General features: G+C 42.9%; 1 protein-coding gene across 1 annotated transcript in view; it reads right to left on the bottom strand.

The window, feature by feature from the left end:
- LOC147895059 (protein serine/threonine kinase) overlaps positions 1-27,238 on the bottom strand; it is a 61,032-nt gene that overhangs the window by 22,266 nt on the left and 11,528 nt on the right. The window contains exon 7 of the mRNA XM_087383567.1: positions 17,872-17,989. Within this exon, the coding sequence (XP_087239693.1) occupies positions 17,872-17,989 (118 nt within the window). The remainder of the gene's footprint in view (positions 1-17,871; positions 17,990-27,238) is intronic.

The following is a 27,238-nucleotide window of genomic DNA, read 5'->3' as shown; positions in this document are numbered from 1 at the left end:
TAGACAAAGCCCCTCAATTCTCTTTTGTACTCACTTCATTTCAGTCCACTATTCAGCAAACTTATGTTCAGCTCACTCTCTCACTCTTGCTCTCATTTTGTTCACATTTGGTATCAGAGCAGGTTCTTCCTGCCTGACCTCCTGCCTCTAGCCCGCAAGCTCCATCTTCCTGCCCATCCGTACATCGGTATGGATCTCGTATCTGCGTGTCAGGTCCGTATGTCTGTACAGCTCCCGCGCCATTCGTCCGTACGATCTCCATCGCCAGCAAATCTACACCGACATACTGCCGTACAAATTTCGTTGACGGCCATACAGCCCGCATTCCATACATCTGTACAGTTGTGTCAGCTCGCCGTACTGTTGCAAGTCCGTATCAGCTACCATACATCCGTACAACTACGCCACACGTGCGAACTCTATTCCTACTGCATCAGCACCGTACAGCCCCGTACCGAGTTCCATACACCATTCTACACGTCTTTCCACACTCATTCCGTACAGTCGACCGTACAGCTGATGTCAGCTATCCATACAAAAGTACAGTCCGTACTGTACGGACTATTACTGTTCTTCACGTCAGGGTGCCTTTACATTGTTTGGCCTGCATTTTGGGAGCAAAGTTGGGGCTTTTGCATTTGTTGCAAAGAATTGCACAAATTTGGGGCTTTTAGTCCATTTTCCCCTTTCAGGTGCAATTTCTTGCAGAAATTTGGGGCTTTTGCATTGTGGACACAATTTGGCAGTTGAAAGAGCATTTTGGAGATTTGCAAGCAGTTTTGGACTCAATGTGAGTCAATTTGCAGACTTTTGCCAAAATGGAATGTACGTCTTTAGCCAAGAAATATGAAATGTCTGATGGATTTTACCCCATGATGGTGGTAATTCCAATTTGTAACTTAAAGGTGAATTTTTCTTGACGATCCGGAAAGGTTCATAGTATCTTGGTCGCAACTTAGGAAACACAGACTTAACCGTCTTGTAGCAATGTCGGGCTACAAATAATAGCACCATGTCACCAGTGTCAAATTCCAGGTGACGTCTATGTTTGTGTTGAAAATGGGGAGAGGATGAGAGACACTCAATCACACGTTAGAGACAAGAGCTGAGGCACAAATTGATGTTGATAGATTGTGTGATCATAGCAAGTACATGGCCTCATTTATAGGCTGGGCAAGCCTTATCTTCCCACACTGACACCTCATAGATGAGGTTACACACAAGAGAATCTAGATCCTATAATCTAGGGGAGGAATCACACCTACCACATGAGGTGGCACAAGTGGCCTCAAGACTTCACACTCACACAACTGTAGGACACTCCTAGGACTCTAGGACCACACACACTAGGACTCCGAAAGTTCCAACAAACCCCCCTTCGGAGCTAGGGTGAGAAACTATGACATCATCCAGACTGTGCATCCCAGGCAATCTCAGAGGCTAACAGCTAAGCATAATTCAAAGGTTGAACCAAGCACTCTCATGGCTTAGGTGTCAATGTGATCAGAGACTCAAATCTGAGCATGGATGCATGACGAACTCATAGGTCTAGGGAGTAGACCAACATCTTGGAACTCGGCCAGGCCTGATAAAGGAAAGACATAATAACCCCCCTGTCTCCTAACTGGGTACATGGAAATAAGTGGAGCCTTTTATAGAACAAGGCACACAAAATGACAAATTATTACATTATTTTAGGGGGACTACCCAAGGCAGAGTACCTACTAACACACATGAATCTAGAAAGCCCACTCTTCATCTATCACCTCATGGGGGGATAGACCAAAAACAGCAACAGTGCAGGCTTGTTCCTCAGGTGTAGCTTCATCGTCTTCGTCCTCGTTCTGCTCCGCAACCAGATTGGCATGTTCTTTGGCTTGTACCTTTGCCATCTTCTTAAAGCAACGATCCTCTGGATGGCCAAGCTTCTGACTGTAATTACATTTAAGAGGTTTTCCTTTCTTCTTGGGCTTATTCTTGAGAAAGAATGCTTTGCCAGATTCAAAGGAAGATTCTGCTTTCTCTGTAAGCCTACGGTCCTCATCAATGAGATGAGCTACCATATCCTTAAAGCTCATATTGCGGCTGACTCTTAGGACAGCAAGGATCTCATTGTACTTAAAAATGTCTTCAATACTTGAGAGAAGTACAACAACTTGATCATCATCTTCAACTATGGCTCGGATGGCAGATAACTATTGGAGAATTGACCCAAGATTGCTCAAGTGTTCATTGAGGGTTTCAATTTCCTTCATCTTAAGCTTGAAGAGTTTTTGTTTGAGAAAGACTTTGGAATTATTGATCTTATTTCCAAACAAATTCTCTAATTTTTCCCAAACGTCATTTGCAGTCTTATCAAAATCCACATGGTGGATAAGGTTGTCAGCTAAAGCTAGGCCAATGATAGCCATTGCTTTATCATTTTGGTTCTCCCACCAACTGATTGTAGCATCATCACTTTGGGGTTTTGGCTCCTTGCCATTGGTGATATTCCATATGCCTTCTCGCATAAGAAGAAGCCGAAGTTTCGTCTGCCAAGTTGGGAAATTGCTCCTTGAGAATTTCTCAATGAACGAGTGTCTAAATCCCTTACAATGTTTACTCAAATTTTGCAAAAGAAGCCCTAAATTTTTGGGTTAGGGTTGCTGCAAAATTAGGGTTTGCAGAAAATTGGGGCTTTTCAAAATTTCCTAGAGCATAGTGTTCTAGCAATACTAGGGAAGCTTCAGATCATAAAAGCCCCAACAAATTCACCCAAAATGAGGCAAAATTCTTGAAAATCGCAATTTAGGGATTTAGGTCGTCACGGAGCAGAAATGCTGGGCTTCAAGGTCGGTCTGAATCCCCTCCAAATGTGGCGGCATTTTTGGAGCTGGTGACAGCTTGAACAGTAAGAAAAACGAGCTGGAATTAGTTCATTTCAGATGCAGGTCGTCTAGGAAAAGGGCGCATTCAGCAACAATAACAACCATGCTTTCCTGCAGCATTTTGTCAATCTTCAGCTTCGAAAAATTAGCTCCATATGCAACAATGAATCAGCAACAAACAGTCGGCTGTTTGGTGCAGATCTGGTCAAAATGGAGTTGAAGATGGCGGTGAAGCTCTTTCTTCAAGATCTTCAACGGTGAGGCTGTGACGTGCGAGTCGATGGCCACGACCCTCACAAGGTCGTCAGTCGCCGGTACATGCAAGATGCCGCCAAATCATCGCAACGACACCTTCGCAGGAGCTGTCGTAGGTCATTGGGGCAGAATGCTGCTGCTGGAGATTGCGCAGATCAGGGGCGGAAGGAGGAGAGCGGAGAGGCGGCAGCAGCAACGGGCAGAACTGGAACGGCCTGCTGGACAGCATCGTGGAGATGGCGGGCAGACTGCGAGGGAGGCGTAAGCAGATTGTGAGGGAGGCCGACTGCTTCAATCTGTTGCTGGTCGGCAGCTTCTCCAAATCTGGTGGGCGTGGAAGATAGGCGTAGAAGCAAGTCGGCATCAAGATGGAAATGTGTCGATTATCTCCAAGCGATTCGTGCTCATGGCTCTGATACCAACTGTTGAAAATGGGGAGAGGGTGAGAGACACTCAATCACACGTTAGAGACAAGAGCTGAGGCACGAACTGATGTTGATAGATTGTGTAATCATAGCTAGTACATGGCCTCATTTATAGGCTGGGCAAGCCTTATCTTCCCACACTAACACCTCATAGATGAGGTCACACACAAGAGAATCTAGATCCTATAATCTAGGGCAAGAATCACACCTACCACATGAGGTGGAACAAGTGGCCTCAAGACTCTTCACACTCACAACTGTAGGACACTCCTAGGACTCTAGGACCACACACACTAGGACTCTGATAGTTCCAACGGTTTGTTGGTAGACCGTTGGTACCGCTCTTGTGCTTTTCGCATATGATCCCTGACTTGCAATAGAATGTCTTGCATTTCTTGAACCAGTTGATCAGCTAGGGCCACTTAATGTTGAAGTACAAAATTCGTTGATACAATCGGAGTGTGTCCATAAGCTGCTTGGAATGGAGTCATGCCAATGGCACTATGGAAAGAGTTATTATAAGCAAACTCAAGGAGTGGTAGATACTCTTCCCAAGCTGCTAGGCGTGACTGAATATAATGTCGAAGCATTTCTTCCAGAACTTGGTTGACTCTTTCAGTGTGGCCATCTGATTCTGGGTGGTAGTCTGAACTAAACAGTAGAGTTGTACCCAAAGATTCGAACAGTGAAATCCAAAAGTGACTGGTAAACTTAGCCTCTCTGTCGGATATGATATTCTTGGGCAATCCATGGTGTCGGAAGATGTGTTGTATGAAGAGTTTGGCGATGTCCGAAGCCTGTGCACTGCTTTTGCAAGCAACGAAGTGTGCCATTTTGGACAATCGATCAACAATTACCATAATCTGAGTGTTACCTATGGAGGATCGTGGTAGTGTTGTAATGAAATCCATGGAAATACTTTCCCACCTTTCAGTTGGAACTGGAAGGGGCTGAAGAAGTCATGCTGGATGTCGTCGGCTTGCTTTCATTTGTTGACAAGATAAGCAAGATGTAACCATTTTGATGACGTCGCTTTTCATCTGAGGCCAGTAGTATGTTGCACTGAGTAACCTATAAGTCTTGTTGATGCCTGGATGGGCAGCATAAGGAACTACATGATGCTCTTTTAACAAAAGACGTCGAACATCCTTGTCATGTGGTACACAGACGCAATCTTGATAATACAAAAGGTCGTCCGTATAAGAATAGGATGAGAAAATCTTCTGTTCGGAGGTCGAAGGTTGATCTTTTGAAAGAACTTGTACTACTGTGCCGAAGTCTTTATCATTGAAATACTTCCCTTTGAATGAATTTGGAACATCCACAGATAATGTAGAGATTACCATAGCTGATGCTAGAGTTAACCTACTGAGAGCATCTGCAACTACATTGCATAGTCCTGGAATGTACTCAATGGTCATGTGAAAGTTGGCCAGAAATTCAACCCAGCGTGCTTATCGAGCGTTCATGACTGGCTGAGTAAAGATATACTTTAGAGAGTGATGGTCTATCTTGACCACCGAGTCGGCTCCCATGAGATAATGTTTCCAAGAGCGATAAGCATGTACAACGGCAAGAAACTCTTTATCATAAACCGGGTATCGGGTTTGGATATCAGAATGTTTATAGCTGTCAAAAGCAATAACTCTGCCTTCTTGCATCAAGACTGCTCATGTAGCAATGTCGGAAGCGTCGGTCTTGACCTCAAATGGAAGGTTTGGGTCAGCAATAGCCATAACTGGTGTGGTAGTGAGTGCTTGCTTGAGTTGTTGGAAACTATACTCTATTTTGGTAAGCCACTGAAAAACTGCTTTGCTTTTCAATAATTCGGACATAGGAGCTACGATTTCGAAAAATTGATAGACCTTTGTATGGTAGAAGTTTGCCAATCCGAGAAAAGAGCGGACATCATGAACATTCTTAGGAGTAGGCCAGTTTCGGATTACCTCGACCTTCTTGGGATCCACAGAGATGCCTTGAGCTGAAATAACATGTCCCAAATATTCGAGTTGGGTCTTGAAGAATTCACTCTTCTCAATGTTGATGTAGAGAGAATTTGCGCGGAGAACTTCAAAAACTTGGTGAAGATGTTTGTGCTCATGTAGGGATCTGCTGAAAACGAGGATGTCATCGAGGTAAACGATGACGAACTTATCGAGGAAAGGCCTGAAGATGTCGTTCATTAGTGTCATGAATGTGGCCGGGGCATTGTTTAACCCAAAAGGCATGACCAAACATTCATAGTGTCCATACTTTGTTTGAAAAGCTGTCGTGTACTCATCGCCTTCTCGTATGCGAATTTGATGATAACCTGAACGAAGATCAATCTTTGAGAATTGTGTTGCGTGTAGAAGTTGATCGAAGAGATCATCGATGCAAGGCAATGGATACTTGTTTTTGATAGTGAGCTTGTTGAGGACTCGGTAGTCAATGCAGAGGCGCATTGACTTATTCTTTTTTTCCACAAGTACTACAAGAGATCCAAAAGGACTGCGACTGGGCCGAATGTGACCTTTGTCGAGTAGTTCGGTCACCTGTCTTTGGATTTCTTCATTTTGAGTGTAAGAAACCCGATAAGGAGGTTTCGACGGTGGATTACTGCCGGGAATAAGTTCGATTAGGTGATCCACTGGTCGTCGAGGTGATAACTGGTTTGGCAATTCCTGTCGAAAAATATCCAAGTAGGGCTGGAAAAAAGGTTGGTTGAGGTATTCAGGAGGATCCTTTGTTGGTGTCTCCTCTACTGCCGTAACCAACAGAAGTGAAGTCTTTACTTGATGTTTACGAACCCACTTCTTTACTTGTAGGGCAGAGGCAACTGGGATTGAAGGAGAATCCCTAGAACCAGTTAGCTCAATAAGTTTTCCCTGGTGGACAAATTGGATAGTATGGCTGCGAAAACTAATTGATGGATTATAGTCGTAGAGCCACTGTTGTCCAAGTATGACATCGTACCGAAAAAGAGGCATGATGTCGAAGTTCAACTTGTCCTATAATGTTGGATGCGAAAAGATAAGTTTTTTATCCTGGTGTTGCACAAGAAGGTAGTTCCATTTGCGAGTTCAATCTGATAGTCCATGAGACTAGGATTGGTGGTCAACCGAAGTTTGTCGACCATAGAACTCGCTAGGAAGTTATGAGAGCAGCCACTGTCGATGAGAATAGTGACCGTTGTTCCACGAATTGATCCTTGAACACAAAGTACTTGAGTGGCCAAGGAAGGTTTGTGGTTGCTGGCAAGGCTCATGTGGATGGTATTTGCCATTCGAACAGCTTTGCCTTTCTTGTCTTGTGCTGGGGTAGCATCTTCTATTTCGGAAGTGCTAGGTTCCATATTGGAATTTTGCTTTGGTCGCTTGGGACAATCGAACCATCTATGGTCGCCTGTACAGATGGTACAAAGTCCTTTTGTGCTGGAGTTGTTCTTCTTGTCAGTGGCCGCACCTTTATGTTGGGGATGACGGTGATGACTTTGTGAAGAAGAAGAGGCGCGATCCTTGGAGGAGTGCTTCTGTTGAAATCCAGCATATGATTTCTTAGACTTGTCGGGATCTTGAGACTGTTGCTGGCCTTGATTACCCGAGTTTTTTCTAAACCTAGGGTTATCTTGAGGATGAGCACCTTTGGCCATAGTAGAGTTCTGTGCTCGATTAGCACTCTGCTTCCCTGTGTTTTGGAAATCTGTAATGCGCTCTGCGTAAGCAATAGCGCCAACTGTGGTGGTGATGTTTGCTTTGAGGACATCAATGCGTAACGAGGAATTTAGGCTTGAGATGAAAGCATGAAGGCGATCATCCTCAGTTAAACCATCAATCTCCAGCACCAATGTGGTGAACTAAGAGATGTAGGAAGACAGGGAGCCTGTTTGCTCCAACTGTCGGAGTTTTGAACATGCTTGGAAGTCCGCATTGGCAGGTATGAACTGCTTACGGAACACGTGTTCAAAACGTTCCCAAGTTAACACACTTTTGCCATCCTTTAAGCGTCGTTGCCAGCATAGGAAAGCTGTATCCTTGAGGAGGGAGGCTGCCAAGGCAATCTTTTTGCCTTCAGTGAGGTCGACAGTATCAAAGTACATGCGTAGTTTTGCGAGCCATTGGTCAACTGTTCGTCGATTTCGTTGACTAGTGTAGGCTTCCGGAAGTTTAATGTCAAGTCTTTTAGTTTTGGAAGCTTGGAGTAAATGGTAGAGGGCACGGAGTTCAAAGTTTTCTACCTCTGGTGGTAATGAGTCCACATAGTCGTCTGGTTGCGACACGTCATCCTCTGTATGTGTGGTACTGCGAGAATCTTGGAGTTGTTGGACTTTCTGGACCAAGTCGGAGATGCTGTCCTGAAGTTGGGAAATTTGAAGTTGAAATACTGTAAATTTGAAGGGAGTACAACCTATATAGGAGGATATCTGGGAGCTGAAGGAGGTGGAGAGTACCCTGGAGATGCTGAAGCTGAGGGATAAAAACCTCTCCAAAGATGGACAGCAAACTCGGGAGGAATATCGGGTTCTGGGTATCTACGTGTCTCGTGGAACACAACCTGGACTCTGCTGAGGAAGTAATGTAACTAAGGTGCCTCACACAAAAGGTATAGGATGTGGTCCAAGTCACTCGAAGGGCACATGACACAGAAGACCCACGATGCAAGAGCTCCAAAATGGGCTGGTTGTGCAATCTGAACACGATATTGTGTGGTAGATGATGCCTGAGGTGTCCTTGCAGGGACTGGGGAATTACTAGGGGTTTCCATGCTTTAAGGAGGATGCTTTCATTTGCTGTAATTTGATAATGGACGCCAAATAACAATATGAAAGAGAATCCTTAGAAATAGAATGGAAAGAATCCACCTGGCATAGATTAGATCTGCCAATTAGTTGCATAGCAAGGCTTGAAAATCTCTTGTCCGGAGGTCCATCGATTAAGAGGCGCCTGGCGAGACTTTCAAGACTGATTGAGGCGTGGCAGAGGCGTGGTGCAGAAAAGGGCAGATTGCGTGGAACCAAACACACTTTTCCTGCGTTGAATTCAAAGGCAAAGTACCTGTGGGATGCGAGGAGCAGATCTAGGCCTGGCTGGTCGGAATTGGAAGGCAGCAAAAGGCCGTTGTTCACAGGCTAAGGTGGCAAGACGAGCCAGCAGGATCCAAGCTGGTATGAATCGCGATATTGGGTCAGCAAGGCTGATGGGCACAGGTAGCTATGGTGGCGATTGCTCTAACAAGGGTTGGCTGCCAAAAACGATCCAGAAGATTGTAGGATGGAAGCCGGACAAAGGGCACAGCCTGCTTGCATCTGGCGCTGCTTGCTGCTTGCTTCCAGGGCTGATTTGCAGTAGAAAAAGATGGCGAATTTCTGGCACCTACGCTGTTTGCAGAAATCGAGGCAGCAAGATGACGATAGGGGCTGCAAGGGGATCTATTCAATCACAAGATCTTGTAGGCAGGGATGCAAAAGAGTCGGCTGATGCAGGCCATGACGCAAGATGGAGGCCTGACGAGGGGCAGGGCTTGCTGCAGGGATATGGTGCAAAACATGTACGGCTGTTTTGGAGCAACGAAAACTAGAACGTGAAATCACGATTGGATTTCGCTTCTTTTTTTTTTTGTTACTTGCTGGTTGGTGGTTGCCAACAATTAAAACGTGGGTTTAATTAACCCTTGGGTGGTCTAGGGTTAGGCCTTGGGTATAGGGCTGGTTCCCCTTTTTAGGCCCTCTAGGTACCCTTTTATAAGGTGCTTGGTGCCAAAAGGTGTGCCTATTCTAAGGGGTGTGACCCTTGGAATAGGCGTACCTTTTCATGAAGGGGTGTGACCCTGTTTTAAAAAGGTGTGTCCCCACACGAAAAGGTGTGTCCTTTTTTCCACGATGGGATGTGTCCCTTGGGTGAGGAGTCCAAACTCTTTATCAAAAGGTGTGTCCGATGGTGGAAAAGGTGCGTCCCTTGGTTTTGGGACAGCCAAGCACATCAAAAGGCACGATTTTTATCGTGTCCTTTCACATCAACTCGTGATGTGGGGGAGATGGAGAGGCCATTTATGACTTTAGGTGGGGTTGGCGCTAAATATTTTTACGCTCATTCTCTCCATCTCTTCCATGCACAATGTGCACGGAATCCTTCTAGCGGAAAGAGATGTATCAGATAGGCGCTAGAAGGTAAGGAGCATTTCCTACAGGCAGGAGCGAAATTTGCTCTTGTAGGCCATCTTCTGATGGTTCTAGTGATGCGCTATAGGCCATGGTATGTGCCTTGTAGGCATAAGTGTAGGCACTTATAGTGTTAGTGCCTTCTAGGCCACATAGGACACTTAGTCCTATGTGACACCTGGGACACTTAATCCTAGGTCTAGGTACAAGTACTTTGTACTTCTGTGTTTTCAAGTTATCTAAGGTTTGACATGACTACTCTGAATCGACTCGTCTTGTACCTGCACTCTCTCTCTCTCTCTCTCTTCGTTCCGTACCTTCAGTGGTATCAAAGCAGGTATTGCTCTAGTCTTTCAGCTCTCCTCAGCCCCCGAGCCCTCCATTGCTCATTGGGAGTTTTTTGCCCTACTGGTCGACACATTCCCAGCCTATTCGAGGCTCTTCAGCTGCTATCCAAGATCTAGGCATCTAGCTTCCCAAACAAAAGGTGTAATTGCATTCCCTTCCGTACAATCGTACGAAAGGCCTGGTATTTGCGTTCGTACTACACGTCCATACCTGCCCGTCGCTTTGCCGTACTGCACGTCCGTGCACGTCCGTACCTGCATCGCCATACCTTCAATTCACCGTACAAGGTACCTACGCCGTACAACTGTACCTGCGTAGGAGTACAAGGTACTTTCATCGTACAGTTGTACCTGCGTAGGAACTGCATACAAGGTACCTATGCCGTACAACTGTACCTGCGTAGGAACTCCATACAAGGTACTTGCACCGTACCTACAGATCAATCGTCAGCAACCTATACCAACTTCCCGTACACACGTACCTTCAATCGTACAACTTGTACTTGATCTGGGTATTCCGTACAGTTTCACCACAGGTTCCGTACCTGTTTTGGCATTGGCTTGAATCAGGTTCTTGGTCTCACTGCAGTCATCTACAAACATTTGCAGTTTTGGGGCTTTTGCAGGACATTCACAAATTTGGGGCTTTCATTTCCTTTCACCTTCTTTGATTGCAATTTCTTGCAAGAATATTGGAGTTTTGGGATTTAGACTGCAATTTCTTGTTTAAATTGTAGTACATTGGGTCAGATTGCAGGACATTCAGTTACATTTGCAGGACATTGGGTCAAATTATCATACATTGGGTCACATTTGCAAAATTTCAGCAAAATTTGGGGCTTTTCTACATTTGCCCTCTTTTTGGCCTATTTGCCCTCAATAAATTTGGGGCTTTTGCCAAATTTGTTGTTTTTGCAGTGAACATTGCCTGTCACAGTCACATTTGCGTCAGATCTGCATTTGCCCTTTGATTTGGGTCAGAAATTTGCAGATATTTGCTGTCATTTTGGGGACAGCCAGCTTTTTGCAGTGATAGCCTTGAGGCTTTTGGGTTTTCACGTCTTTTACAGGGTATCACAGTTGCTATGGCTGGGAACAATCAAGATTTATTTGGAGTTCTTCCTGAAGATGATAAGTTGGATGGCACCAACTATCCAATGTGGTCTTATCTCATGAAACATATTCTTGTTGCAAAGCATTTGTGGAATATTGTTTCTGGGGCTGATCTGAGGCCAGCCAATGCTTCAATGGTTCTTTCTACTGTCGGTTCTTCTGCAGGGAGTACTCCTCCTGATGCCTCTTCCTCTAGCACTCCTGCTACTGCTCTTCCAACTCAAGAACAATCAAGATGGGATGCAAGAGATGCAAATGCACATTCATGCATTGCTTTATCATGCAAGAGAATCATTATTCCACACATCCGGTCTTGCAGGACAGCAAAGGATGCTTAGGATAAATTGGCTTCTCTCTATCAGATTCGCAATGAAGCTCGTGTTGCATATTTGAGAAGGCAATTACAAGAATTGAATATGAATGAAGGTGAGTCAATGGATGCATATTTGACAAAGGTCAAGGACCTCATGGAACAGCTTGCCAACATTGATGAGGTGGTGCCAAATTCACAGCTTGTCAGTACCACATTGAATGGACTGCCAGATACAGAAGTCAACTTGATTTCAATTTCAGCAATTGCTACTTCAGGTTTCAGAGTAATTTTTGATGGCTACAGATGCCTAATATATGATCTTCGTGATGACAATGCCATAGTTCTCACTGGCACTTTGCAAAAAGGGCTTTATCACCTTGATCATCATTCAGCTGCACTTTCTATTGAAGCATTGGCTATTTCAGATTCACAGCTTGCTGAAACTCATCTTTGGCATGAGAGAATGGGCCATCTCAATTATAGAGCTCTTTCAAAGCTACATTCACAATAGATGGCAAATGATGTACCTCAGACTCACACAGTTTCCAAACGTGTGTGTGAGGGTTGTCTTTTGGGTAAGATGCATCGATTTCCTTTTCAAAAGAATTGTCCGTGCAGCTAGTACACAGTGATGTCTGTGGCCCAATGAGGACAAATGCCATTGGAGGATACAAGTATTTCATGACTCTCATTGATGATTTCACAAGGTATTGCTGGGTATATCCTTTAAAGGCCAAATCTGAAGTTTTCTTATGCTTTCAGAGATGGCTGAATATGGTTGAGAATGAATCAGGAAACAACCTTGTCACCCTCAACACAGATAGGAGGGGTGAGTATATGTCCAAGGAGTTTGATGCATTTCTATCCTCACAGGGCATTATTCACTCATGCACTATTCCTTACACTCCTCAGCAAAATCCTGTTTCTAAAAGGAAAAACAGGTCCACAATGGAGATGGCCAGATGCATGCTTAAGGCCAAGTCTTTGCCTAATAAATTTGGCTTGATGCAATAATGTGTGCCAACTATGTGCTGAATAGATCACCTACACGGGCATTAAAGACTATTACACCTTATGAAGCATGGAAAGGCAGGAAGCCTTCACTTTCACATATGAAAGTTTTTGGGTCTCTTGCATATGTTCATGTCCCATCTCAGCTGAGACATAAGCTTGATGACAAGGCAATCAAATGCATATTCATTGGTTACAGCCAAGAGAGCAGAGGGTATCGGTTATATCAACCAAATACTGGGAAGATTATTGACAGTAGAGATGTGATCTTTGCTGAACATTCAGCTTCTCCTCTTGTGGACTGCAAAGCAAAGCCAGATGTTGACATGTTTGATGCCTTTGACTCTTGGTTACCTCTGCCATCATCAGAGGAGGATTTTGAGCAGCAACATGAGCCTCCTGCAGGCCCTCCACTAAGCAATAATCAGCCTCAACCTCATGCTGATTTGCAGGTTTCTCTTCCGGCACATAATGATCCCACTACTCATGATGCAGTCATTGAAGAAAGAGCTGTCAATAGACAGCAAAGGCAAGTTCCCAGATGGCTTCTCGATACCTTGAGGGACAGCAAACAAGATCAGCCTTTTGCTGCCCGGACAAGATCAGGGAATAGACAGCATGGTCCCTTTCTTGAGTTTGCACTCCTTGCTACAGCTTGCAATGAAGAGCCTTTGTGCCATAAAGATGCTTTTGACAGCAAAGAGTGGATGGATGCAATGAAAGCTGAGTTACAATCTATTGCCAAAAATGACACATGGGAATTAGTAGATCTCCCACCTGGCAAGCATGCCATTGGAACGCGGTGGGTCTACAAATTAAAAAGGAAATCTGATGGCAACATAGATCTATACAAAGCCCGTCTTGTTGCAAAAGGGTATGCCCAACAACAAGATATTCACTTTGAGGAGACATTTGCTCCCATATCCAGGATTACTACCATTCGATGTGTCATTGCCATTGCAGCCCATCATCATTGGCAAGTGCACCAACTTGACATCAAGACCGCTTTTCTTCATGGGGATCTGCAGAAAGAAGTTTGTCACACAACCTCCTGGCTTTGAGGTTGTTAATTCTCAAAATAAGGTATGCCGGCTTAGAAAAGCCCTTTATGGTTTGAAGTAGGCACCCAGGGCATGGTATGCCAAAATTCATGCACACTTACTATCCCTTGGTTTTCAAAATAGTCCCACAGAACCCACTCTTTATTTCCATGGGAGTGGATCTGATTTTTTAGTGCTGATTTTATATGTGGATGATATGCTTATCACGGGCCCAGATACTCAACAAATTGCAGCTTTCAAGGCTGATTTGCAGCAGATTTTTGACATGTCAGACATGGGATGGCTCCATTATTATTTGGGCATTCAGTTTGCTCATGTTGAGGGGGGTATCATGATGTCTCAGTCCAAGTATATTGGACAACTCCTTCATCGTTTTCAGTTTGAGGATTGCAAGCCAATCTCTACTCCAGTGGACCCTGGCTTCAAATTCTCAGCTCATGATGGGAGCCCACCATGTGATATCACTCTTTATCAGCAGGCTGTTGGATGCCTTATTTATTTATGTCATACCAGACCTGACTTGCAGTATGCAGTATCTCAGCTCAGCAGATTCATGCACATGCCCAGTTCACAGCATTGGCAGGCAGTGAAGAGAGTCTTCAGATATCTCAAAGGCACTCAGGATTTAGCCCTCTTCTACGATGATCAGGGTTCACTTACCATGCATGCTTACACGGATAGTGACTGCGCAGGATGTTCCGACACCAGAGTGTCACATACTGGCAATTGTTTTTTGCTTGGCAATTCATGTATTTCTTGGCTCAGCAAGAAGCAGCCGACAGTTGCCACGTCTAGCTGTGAGGCTGAGTACAGTGCAGCTTTCACCGCTACAATAGAGTGTGTTTGGCTTCGACAATTACTTACAGATCTTGGTATTTGCTAGGCATCCTCTACTATTGTCTACACTGATAGCCAGAGTGCTTTGGCCATTGCGCGTAACCCAGTGTTTCATGCGCGTACCAAGCATATTGAAGTTCATTATCATTATGTTCGGGAGCGGTTGTCAACAGAGACATAGAGTTGTCCTATCTAGTATCTTCCCACAGAGGACAACATCGCAGATATGTTTACAAAGGCACTTCCTCGTCCCAAGTTTGAAGTCTTCCGACAGGCTTTACACTTGGTTCCCTTTGTTACATGATCTGACATTCCTTGTACATTCATAGGTGGCTTTATCCTTTTGGATGAACATGTGCCACCATGACCAAAAACTACCAGGTAATCTGAGGCGTTTCCAGAGTACTTCAGCCCATCCCATGGAGGGGGGTTTGTAGGCGATCTTTTGGTGGTTCTAGTGATGCCCTATAGGCCATGGTATGTGCCTTGTAGGCATAAGTGTAGGCACTTATAGTGTTAGTGCATTCTAGGCCACATAGGACACTTAGTCCTATGTGACACCTAGGACACTTAGTCCTAGGTCTAGGTACAAGTACTTTGTACTTGTGTGTTTTCAAGTTATCTAAGATTTGAAGTGACTACTCTAAATCGACTCGTCTTGTACCTGCACTCTCTCTCTCTTCGTTCTATATCTTCAGCTCTGATACCACTATAAGAAATCCTAGATTTACTATATTTAGAAACGTGCTAAGGAACAGAAAGTAGACTGAAATAGCAGAGAACAAGAAATATTTGTATTGCTCGAGTGTCTGTAGTGTCTGTACTGTCCGTAGCGTCCCATCCATACAATTGGACCTCTCTTATATAGAGAGTGAAGAGTCACACATGAAAAGGTGTGTACTCCAAAGTGTGTGTGCATGAAGAGGTGTGTACCCCTTGTGAAGGGTGTGACCCTTGATGAGACGGTACATTACAATAGGAGTGTCTCTTCCATAGAATGTCTCTTGTGAAAGGTTGTGCCTCATAAAAAGTGTCCCGCCGAAAGGGCATACCCTTCCACAAGTGTCCATTCATCAAACCATCCATAAGTCTAAGATATAGAGAAAGGAATACGTCACGGATCGTGACAAGCGTCCCATCACCGGCTATGCACCAGCTAGGGCGACATGACATACGGAGGATTCCGCTCCACTCCAGTCCTTTTCTTTTCATTGTTACATCCAAATGCATTTGATTTGATTATGTATGATCAGACTTAGGATTCAGCATGGGTGATGATGCTCGTTTCAGTAGCTCCATCCTTACTGTGATTTGTATCAGGTTTTCTTTCAGTCCCATAGACCCATCGGTCTTCCGAAGACTCTAATAAAATTTCTTTCTTTCTTTCTTTCTTTCTCTCACTCTTGCTCTCATTTTGCTACCTCGAAATCCATATAGCAGTTGCGGAGAGCGCTCCCAGACTTCATCATCGAGGACGTTGATGCCTGAAGAGGGAAGGAATGTTACGCTCAATCTGAGGTAATGTGACCTCAAAAGGGTCAGTGGACTTGTATTGTATTTTATTGGACTTCATGTAAATGGTCAAAATGAATCACTGTCAAGGTCCTTGATGAGGGGCACGGACTAGATGGGTCTAAGGCTATGAGTCTTAAATGCATTAAATGTGTAAATGTGCCTAGGGGCAAATGAATTTAATGTGATCCCAAGAGAGGGGTAAATGATGAATTTAAGAGGTATCCTAGAATGATTGACATGTGGTAGACTGGATCCATCTAGGGATTTGTGGGCTTTGTGGATTAGCAAGCAAGAGCCTTAACGTGAAAAAATATATGTCTCGTGAGCTTGCTAACACAGAGAGAGGCTGGGTGCCATAACCCGTGATTTGCATGAGAGAGACCTGAATTTTGGTTTTATCACATCAGTCACCATTGTTGCTTATAAAGAGCTGCACATTGATTACTGATAGCACGTGGCAGCCAGGATGGACAGGATGGCTGTAAATTATATGGACATTCAAATCAAGATCCGATCTGTCATTCAAGATAGCTTCGATATGCTTCAATATATTTGGCCCTTCATTCAAGACTACATTCAAGTCAACTCTATTCGATACCATTTGAATCGTCCAGTGAACCTCATCTAGCAGTACTCCTTTTCATCAATGATCAATCATTCATGATCACTTGTTTGAATCCAACCTAGCATGTTTCAATTCCCTAGGCAAGTGTTTGAACAAATTTGAATCCTCTTTTCCTTTTCCTCCTAGTATTGCTATATCAAAAAAGGTGCGAAGTGTATTTGTCATAAACTTTTGCCCCAAAAGTCACCAGTGGTCAGCAAAGGACTCCAGCATTCTCCTGTGTAGGAGCACCTTTCATTCTACACTTTCCAATATTATGAGCTGGTTCCTTCTATCAAACTGGGGAAGGCATTTATGTGCATTTTGAGTAATTAAATGAGAGTTTTTTTTTTTCAGAAGCTTATTGTTCCAGCCCAAGAAACATCATCCATGTACACTATTTTTAAGTTATCCAAGAATGCCAGTATGTGCAAGCATGGAAGACGAAGAGCAGGAGGGGTCTTTTTAGGATAGGAGCCAAGCTAGGAGGTGCATTTGTGGATCTAGTTGTGTTGGGGAAAATAAGTAAAGAAAAGTAGAAACTAGCAACGCTATACCGTTAGTTTTAGTTAGCCAGCGTATTTATGTGCTTGACTTTTTCATGTGAATGAACCCAGAAACTGGCTGAATTCTCGCAGAAATTGAAATTGTACCATTTGACCACATAATAGTCACCTAAAAAGTCGCAAATCAACAAGTAAATCGTGCCTAGCAGCACTACATGCACTGCCGTCGGCAGTGAATATACATCATTGTCTAGTCAAAATACTTTGACATGCACATGCATGGGCATACTTGGTGCTCGTGAAGCCTAGAAGGCTAATTACAAAAGAATTTCACAAATTCTTAAATAATTTGCAAAGAAGAAATGAATTCCTTGTAGCCTCTGCCACGAAAAGAGTTCACTAGGTCAGTTTCCCACAATTTAGTCATTCTGAAAAGTAAGGAATTGTGTTTCTACGCACAGAAAAGTAAGGTATTGTGTTTCTACCCACAGAAGAAAAGAACGAAAAATGATCATGTTTCTGCCCACAGAAAAGTGTATCTCAGAATGAGGACCTCTGATGCGGCAGACGACACCCCTTCTCCTATTTTGTTCAATCTACATGCAAAGCTGAAGATAACTCTTCTCTGCAGGCCTCTTGGCAATAGTAGAATCAGGAAGTAACCCTTGGTAAACCAAAGCCTTGTCCAATACAAAAAGGGTGGCCTTTGAAAGGCATTGCAATTTTTTCGCTAGAACAACCTAACGGTGGTCAGTTGAAGTTTATGAAGAATTTCTGACACCACAACATTTCCATGCAAAATATGAATGTGATACAAGTACAGCACAAGCCAAAATCGATTCTTATGCTCAGCATCCGATAAGGAATTTAGGTGCACTTACCAGAATATTGAATTCATTAAAATCACAATGAATCAACCCATGCTCAGCTAGACGAACAATAAGGCCAATAATTGTTTCAAAAACCAGACCAGAGTTCTGAAGCTCTTTCACCTGCACCCTGTCACATTTAAACCAAACAATATTCAATTTTAAGAAACACTCAATATGCAGGTTTTCCAGCTGTTTGCAATCATTTAAAACAACACCCATGGTTTGAAAAATTGTTTTGCGAGAAACAAAAAATCATGAAGAAGATATTGCAAGCATGCCTTGATGTTATATTCATAGGATACACATATGCAACTGAGACACATTGATCTGACTTGGGCCTGGATTTTCATTGGCATGCTGCCTGCCCAAAGAGGCTACATTTCAAGGTTAAATACCAACCACTTGAATTACCATATTTCGCATCAGCACATCTCAATTCCTATGCACTCACTTTGCCACACCTTGCGCTTTGGTCTGGGCACCAGCCATGGCTTACATTCCTGTGGTGGGATCAAGCCGCTCTCTTTTACAAGTGTACTTTACAAGTGTACTCTGGATGTGGATAACAATTTTATGCAACAATACCTACTTCAAAGTTAAAGATGAACCGGAAGACAAGATATGATGCTAAGAAAACAAAGGCCAGGGGAGGGAATCATTTGAAATTCGCAATTATTTCATATGGTCAGCTCTCACGAAAACCAATATCTGAAAACTCTAGAATGGAGGAATACATGAACCAGCTAGACTCTAGAGTAGCAGTCCAACAAAGCCTTTCCAATGGAGTAAAAAGTGAGTCTCCTAGCCAGACTGCACATTGAATGAAGGCCCAATGCATAACCTGGTGGAGTTTCTCTCTCCTCTCCAAACAAATCATGGCCACTGCACACCCGCAACCATGCCTGTCTCTAGGGAAAGCAATCTGGAAGGTGGCACTGCAACCGTGTGCTAGCCACAATTCCCTTCCCATTTGTCCCAACCACTCTTGCAGCATATCCATTATCTGGACCTTCAACATGAGGTTAAAGAGAACTAACATCCATTGCTTCTCTCCTGTGGCTGCGAAGTTGAAGGCCCAAAAAGGATGGGTGTGTTGGAGAGATGATCTTCTAGGGCAAGCAACTTGGCATCAATTTATTGGGTCGCCATGCTGGCTTAAGTCTTGATAGGGCCATGCATGTGCATTAGTTCGGTTGGTGGACTGCATGGGAAGATATACAAGTGGCAAGTGACTCTAGAGAGCTCTCTGGAGGCATGGGCGGCATCTTTACATGATGCATGGCGGTGATATGAGGCGGTATATAACTGATGCGAACGTCAAGCTCCTTCCTTTTGTCAAGATAGGCTTCATGCCTAGGTCATAGAGCCGTCTGAGAGAGCATCGTGTTTGCTAGCTCTTTGATAGGGTTCCTAGAGTGTCGTGTGTATTGCATGCAATAGGTGTTGAGTTGTAAGCAAGCGACAAGGCCGGTAGGCATGAGCTTGCATTAGATTTCGTCTCCTCATCATAATCAATAAATAGATGCTTTAGAATAGATTTTACCTAGGCCCATGCATAGGGGGTTTAGTCTAGCATTCTATTTGACACAATGATGTCGGACCACTCTCCTATTGTGTTACAGCTGCAACAACCACAACATTCTTCCCAACACAATGATGTCAAACCACTCTCGTATTGTATTACATCTAGAACATCCATGCTAGGGGCTCCCCTAGAAAGGGGTGAGGATTCCAGATGTGTTGTTCCATGAGAAGGAGGTCCTACGAACCATTGAATAGATTTGGCAGGTGGTCACTCCCCCACAGGAGGGATGGGCTAGTTAGGCGGCCGATGACATTTAGGGGAGCAACACAGTCCAATCTATCGTGCTATAGCACAGGAAAGCCCTTTAGGGGGGGGGGGGGAGAGAGAGAGAGAGAGAGAGAGAGAGAGAGAGAGAGAGAGATGATATGATTGTGTTAACGTCCTCGTGAGACCCTTTAGGATCTAGGGGACATTGATCATGGACACATGTATCAAACACCAACCTCAACATCTTGGCAATTCGAAAACTTGAGTTAGGACTGACAACATTATACAAACCCTAAACATGCGATTATTAGCATCCCACCATCAAATGTAACTATGATCTTCAAGCATTAGATGTAATTTGCCTTAATGAAACAAGAACTAGAGATCCTATCATCTACATAAATAGACAATATTATTTCACAATAACAACCTTTGACAAGATGGTTATCGCATTGTCATCCAAAAACAAGCTTTGTCTAACCTTTCAAATTACACCAATTAATCAGAACACATTTCCAACCAAACTCAAGACAAGCAATCATTGTTATGGTAATATATCATATGAAAGCATGCAATTTGAATACAATCTTAGAATATGTAAAGGAGATAAGGAGATATTCAACCAAAAACCTTTGAATTATCCAACATGCCTAATTCAGGACCTAAACATTGACTTCAAGGTTCACTCATGCACCAAATCCACCTATATCTTGCAAACACAGCCCCTATAACAATTTACAAATCCCAAATTGATCACATTTGGACAAGCACGCCATACAAAATAGTCACATAGGCACAACCAAGGCCTATTGGACTGATCATGTCCCTATATACATAACTTCCATATAATGTATTTCAAAACAAAATAAATCCAAACAATGCCCAAGAGGTAACATTCTTTCATGTAATGTATTTCAAAACAAAATAAATCCAACCAATGCCCAAGAGGTAAGATTCTTTCAAAGGATAAACATACGTCCTTCAATGTTTAAGCCCATCAATATATTGATATTTCAGTCTACTTCATGAGAAAAAATTCAAGCCTACTTCCTCTTAGAAAACAAGGTGGCACAACCACTAAGGCCCCGTATTAAGAAAATGTAAAGTAACAGAAATTGACTTAAAATAAAGATGAATGAAAAGGGAGGAGGAGGAGAGACGTGAAAGAGGGGGAAGGGCCAATAGATGTAGGGGGGACATGGAATGGAAAAACCTTAAACATCTCTTGCTAAAGGCAACATTAAATGCTAAATGAATCTTAAATACAATTAAGGTAGTCTAAAATACTTTTAATAGGGTCACCTTAACTGAGCACTCATGCAAAAAGACCATGCTAAAGCGATATTAATTGCTAAATGAATCTTCTTACTATATACTAAGGAGGCTAATCCCAAACCTGCAACGTGGACGAAGTATGAGGTTCAGGATGAGCAAGAGGGAGGTTCATGGAGCTTGGAGGAGGGTTGTGGAGGACAGCGAATTGAAGAGAGAGCTGGTGTGATGCCACATAGAGGAGGGTGGAGTCAAGGGAGAGATTTCAAACATGGCACAGGAACAACAGAGTTGTGGTGTAATAAGTAGTGATTGTTTACATCCATTGAAAGAAAATAGCATAAATGTGCTATGCAGTGAGTACTTGTTGTGCTAGCATGTGTGCTAGACCAAGTACTTTGTTGCGATATTCTAAAATTTCCTTTATGTAGTTGCCTAGCTCTTTGGCTGGCCACTCCAGTAGGGATTTCAGGTTGCTTATATTGCCCCCATAACTTTCTCTGATTTGCGCATATGCTCGACATGTTAGGAGAACATGCTGCTCATTTTCTACTTCTCCTACAGGGCAGATTTTATAAACTCTTTCCTCTCTTGGTACCCTGGGTCTTGCTCATCTTCCCCTCTCCACCTCGAGATCATGTGAGCTGGTTCTGATTTTACAGATTAAATGTATTTTAAATATTGATATGTCTTTCCCGAGGTATTTCTGCATTCCATAGTTGTCCATCGGATTGATTTCCTGCTTATAAAACTGCATTTTTGCCCCTGGTTCTTGCCATAGCTTCTGTAGCATTCTCTGCGTCACTAACCCCCTGATTTCACATGCATCTTCGGGGATGTCAGCAGCGGTTATACCCCATAATTCCATCCATTTCAGCGATTCGTGTAGCTTCCATTGCTTTGTGTGTTATCCTATTGGCGTCCATCTTTCCAACTTTGTTGAGGTATGCCATGAATTGGCACAATGCCTCTCCTTCGAGAGGTATCATACATGTCTCAGCCAACAAGATGGGGTATGGTGTTTGTGCCTTCACCCCTATGAGAAATCGTTTATGCAAAGTCTCTATTCAGTTCCAGTATGCCCTAGAGAGCCCAGGTGCCCAGGCTGGACACCCGTAAAGGACCACTTTTAGTACGAGCATGGTATACAAAAACTTTCTCATTTCCCAGTTCCATAAGTGTGCCTTTCTGCACTTGTTTTGGAAGCTATATAAAGCTTTCAAACCTCCCAAGATTCTTCTTTCCACACATGCATTCCACTTGTAAGTATCTGCAAATTCCAGCCCCAAATATTTGTATGTAGTGACACTATCCAGAGGCTCCCCCTCAAAAGTGAAATCAACCTGTTTATTGGCAGTATCAAGATTCCAGATGCCTTCTATGCAGAGGTCTCACAGAGGCAATGTTGTGGACTTGGGTATCTCACATGCACGATTGGAAGCTTTCCTTGTCAGATATAGCTGCAATCCTATTAGATATTAGTGACTTTTATCATTCAATTGCTCGTATAAGAAGAGGTGAGATCCTCAGGCAAGAGATAGGTATCCACCAACAGTTGGCTGCTCTTCAGAGGGAAGAGCAGAAGAGGCATGTAGATGCTTGGGTTTAGGAGTGCCTTGCTATAGCAAGGGCTCAACAACAGTCACCGTTAGATCAGAGAGCAGAGTATGCCTTTCATTCCGAGTCCCAATCACCATCACTTTTGTCTTGGATATGTTGACTTGCATTCCTCAGTGTTTGCAGAATTTTCCCCGTGTATCCAAATGTGTTTGCATCTCTTTCTTGCTTTTTGCGAAGAAGACTACATCATCTGCATAAATAAGCAAAGAGGGCATAGCCTGCAATCTCGACACCTTCGCCGCTGTGTGTTCTCATCCACTCTTCCAATTCATCAATGAACAGACCAAAGAGAGTTGGTGAGAGGGGGCAGCCTTGCTTGACTCCTATGTCACTGCTTATGGTGACTTCTCCTTCAGAGCATGTGCCATCTACAAGTGGTTGCACTAATTCAGCTAATACTCTCTCATATAACATGTATGTGGCTTCTTTGATCTCCTGAGAGACTTTGAGCTTTTCAAGTCTTTCCCATAGCTTTTTGCGTGGAACTGTGTCAAATTCTTTCTTAAAGTCTACAAAGCAACAGCAGACTACTTCTTTCTTATTCTTGACCCCCTCCGTTGCAGCCCGTATGGCAACCAAGTGGTCTATTGTCGAATATTTAACGAAACCCTGCCTGAGATGCTGCCCTGGCTCCTTGCTCTTCCGCCCATTTGCTGAGTTTTTGCTCAAGTATTGTGCCATATAACTTGGCCATTAGGCTATTCACCATGATGGTGCGGTAGTTTTTGGCCACTTTGCTGTCCCGCTCTTATGGATTGGTGCGATCCTACTAAGCTGCCATTCCTTGGGAAAGCATTCTTCTAAGGCTCGATTCATGAGTGTAGTGAGCATTTTCTTTGTCTTCTCACCCCCCCATTTCAGCATTTCAGCCACTAGCCCTTGTGTGTTTGGAGCCTTTCCGTTTGCTATCTTTTTCAAACCCTTTCCCACATCTTCCTCTGTTATGACAGCATTTACAGCTTTGATGGAAAAGTTATTATTGACCCTCTCTTCTCCCTCTCTCTCATAGAGGCCTTTGACAAAATCTATCATGTCTTCCCATGATGCTTTCCTCTCTTGGGGTGTGCTGCCATGTAGCTTTTGGAAAAACTTTCTGGGATTTTGCTTCAGCTCATCAAAGCTCTCAGTTTGTTTGCTCTTGAGAAACTCTCTTTTTTTGTTTCTTACCAACTTTCTGTAGGCTCTAGCTTTGTCCTCCTTCTCGGTTGTGTCTGCTGTTGTCCATGCTTTTTTTGCTACTCTGCATTCCTAATCGTTGATGCCTACTTAGAGCCTCCACCCCTTCATCTCGTTGTATCAGATTTTCTTAGTTTCATAGACCCTTCTGTCTTTCAAAGACTTTCAATAAACCTTCTTTCTTTCTCTAAAGAGCATGTAATTATCCTCGCCGGAGCATGTAATTATCCTCGCCGGAGACTTCAACGCAAGGACAGGATCATTACAAGGTAAGAGTGGAAGGGAAAGATCATATTTGGATGTAGGAAATGGAAGAGGACAATGCAGAAAGAAAAGGCTGCAAAAGGACATCCAGAGATGACGGAGAAATCACCCAAATGGGAAGGCAACTCCTCGCCCTATGCGGATGCTTTGGAATGCAAATTTGCAATGGCACCCCGTCTTTCAAAGAAACAAAGAGATACACATGCAAAACTCCTCAAGGGTCAAGCGTAGTTGATTATGTGATCATGAACCTGCATGAAAGACACATACTTGAGCACTTCAAGATTGAAGAGGAGTCTATTGATTCCAATCACGGAGCAATATCTATGGGCATCGTAGGGACAAAGCATATAGTAAAAAAACAGGAAATTCCTGCACAACCCAGGCTGAGATTGGATTATAAAAAGGCACACATATATGAACAGAAACTAGAAGAAGAAATAGCCCGCTGTCAGACGCCTTCCACATGCCAAGAAATAAGTGAATGCATGACAGACTTACTGCAGAAAACAGCTCATGAATGCTTTACAAAAAGCAAGGGGAGGAGCAAAGGCATGCCTTGCAACCACTGGTATACCCATGACAAATAACAAAAAGAGCCATAATCATAACAATGCCGATACAAGATGAGAAACCCCTAGACTCATGGAGAAGATGGCGGCTGGTGACATTCTGATGGTCACCTGGGAGTTGGCGAAGATGTCAAATGTCCTCCGAAGACCTCATTAGTCTATGGGACAAAATACACACACCAAAAAAAAAACTACAACATCAATTAGAGACTGAGAGTCTGTGGGGGAGTACAACAACTCTACCCCAAGTTATTATAATAGCATAACATAACTACGTTCAGGTATTATGAGAGAGAGACAGAGAGAGACTTCGAACAATCAAAGGATCTATGAGACTGAAAGAACCTGATATAATGACCTAAATGGTGAAGCCTCTAAGCAGGCATCACACCCAAGACAAATATAGCATAACCATAGAAACACTAATACATACATACATATATATATATATATATATGTGAGAGTGTGTGTGTGTGTGTGTGTGTGTGTGTGTGTGTGTACACATACATACATACATACATATATATAATATATAATATATATACATACATACATACATGCATACATATATGTGTGTGTGTGTGTGTGTGTGTGTGTGTGTGTGTTACATACATACATACATACATATAATATTATATATATATGTAATACATACATACATACATACATATAATATTATTTATATATATAATATTATATGTATGTATGTATGTATATGTGTGTATGTATGTATATGTATGTATGTATGTATATGTGTGTATGTATATATAGTACAGTCCATTGGTCCTCTAGAGATGTATATATATGTATGTATGTATGTATATGTGTGTATGTATGTATATATATGTATGTATGTATATGTGTGTATGTATATATTGGTCCTCTAGAGATATTTCAGCCTTTATGTCTCAAGCCATGGAGCTGTTATGGAGGACAAAAACTGCTGTGAAAGCATTGAGACTGATGAAGATGGAAATGGTGTGCTCTCCTAGGATGCATGGTGGACTTAATGTTCTCAATATATGATATCATGTACTTGCAAGGAAGGTGACTATGCTCCATGCTTTTTTCCATCAACAACAGCCATGGACTTGTATGATAGCATCCATGTGTGTCAACATGAGGACATCTGCTTATGGCCATTGGACTACTGATCATTGGGAGGTTGTCATTGGGAGATTTGTAGGGAAGATACCTAGCTGTCCTTTCTCTACTGCTCTGATACTTGATTGGAAACAAGTACTTTCTAAGGTCAAATGGGCTTCCGATAATCGCTCAGGGACAAACTCAATGAGGAAAGAAAGTATTCATTGGAGTGCCATCTTTGACATTCCACTTGCTTTACAAGAACCTGTTCGGGCATATAATCTCATGAAATTGGGAATTAGATACATCAATGATGTGGTAGATGATCAGGGCTATGTCTTATCTTTCCCTCAAGCCACTGCTTCCTATGCATTGGGAATGCATCATAGGTCGATATGGAAAAAAATTGCTGATTTGTTACTTCCTTTTCTACCTGTTCCTCCTATGGCTAGCACACACAGGCTTATGGATTGGCAATTGCAACCCTATGCTACATGCTCTCATCCTGTTCCTCTGCCTACCTTGACCTCCATCAAAGCCTACAGGCTTCTTCAACCTACTCCATGGATTCAGTAATATGCTAATACTCTGTGGCATATCAGGAAGCCCCTCTCACGGTGGCGGAAGAATCTCCGAATATTATGGAAGTGTAAAATGCCTTTGAAACAAAGACTTTTTCTTTGGAGATGCATGACAGGCACATTGTCAGTGGGAATCACACTTGCCAAACGTCACATGGCACCATCCACATGTTTACCATGTCAGGCTCCTTCAAAGATTGTCCCTCATTTGCTTTGGCACTGCCCGGGTTCTAGGAACCTTCTTGGGAGAATTTCAGATCATCTTCGACTCTGTTTCCCGAGTCACAGATTTCGGAAACACTTTTGGTTATTTGGCAGATTTATGAGGTCTTTGTCTAAATACTCACTATTTCTCTCATGGGTGAGATATTGGGCTCTTTGGACAATCTGGAGTGAGCATAATTTGGCATACTTGGGTCGACAGATTCACAAGTCATATGAATCTTTTCGAGTCTCATTGCCGCAATCCTTATATGATGCCTGCCATGAGGGTGATATACATGCTTCTTGCATAGAGCTTTTCTTTCTATGTTTCTGATCTTTGGGATACTCTCCATTTTGGAGACTTCCCATCTTGTAAATTTATGAGAACATAAATACACTGCACTGGATTTTACTTTTAAAAAAAGTGTATGTATATATATATGTATATATGTATATGTCTATATATATATATATATATATATATATATATATATATATATACATATATATATGTCTATATATATATATGTATATGTATACACACACACATATACAAATACATATATATATGTATATGTATATGTATATGTACATACATATACATTTACATATACATATACATATATATATACACACACACACACACACACACACACACACACACACACATATACATATATACATATATATATATATATATATATATACACACATACACATACGTACGTGCTCTTTCCTTCCTCCGAAAGCTCCTCTTTCCAGGCTTGCTTGCATGGATTTCCTTCTCTCACAAATAGCCACGTCATAAT

This window comes from Dipteris shenzhenensis, chromosome 13 (genome assembly GCF_047967505.1).
Source record: "Dipteris shenzhenensis isolate YYH24624 ecotype China chromosome 13, Dip_SZ_1.0, whole genome shotgun sequence".
Taxonomy (NCBI): domain Eukaryota; kingdom Viridiplantae; phylum Streptophyta; class Polypodiopsida; order Gleicheniales; family Dipteridaceae; genus Dipteris; species Dipteris shenzhenensis.
This window is presented reverse-complemented; position numbering and strand designations above follow the sequence as displayed.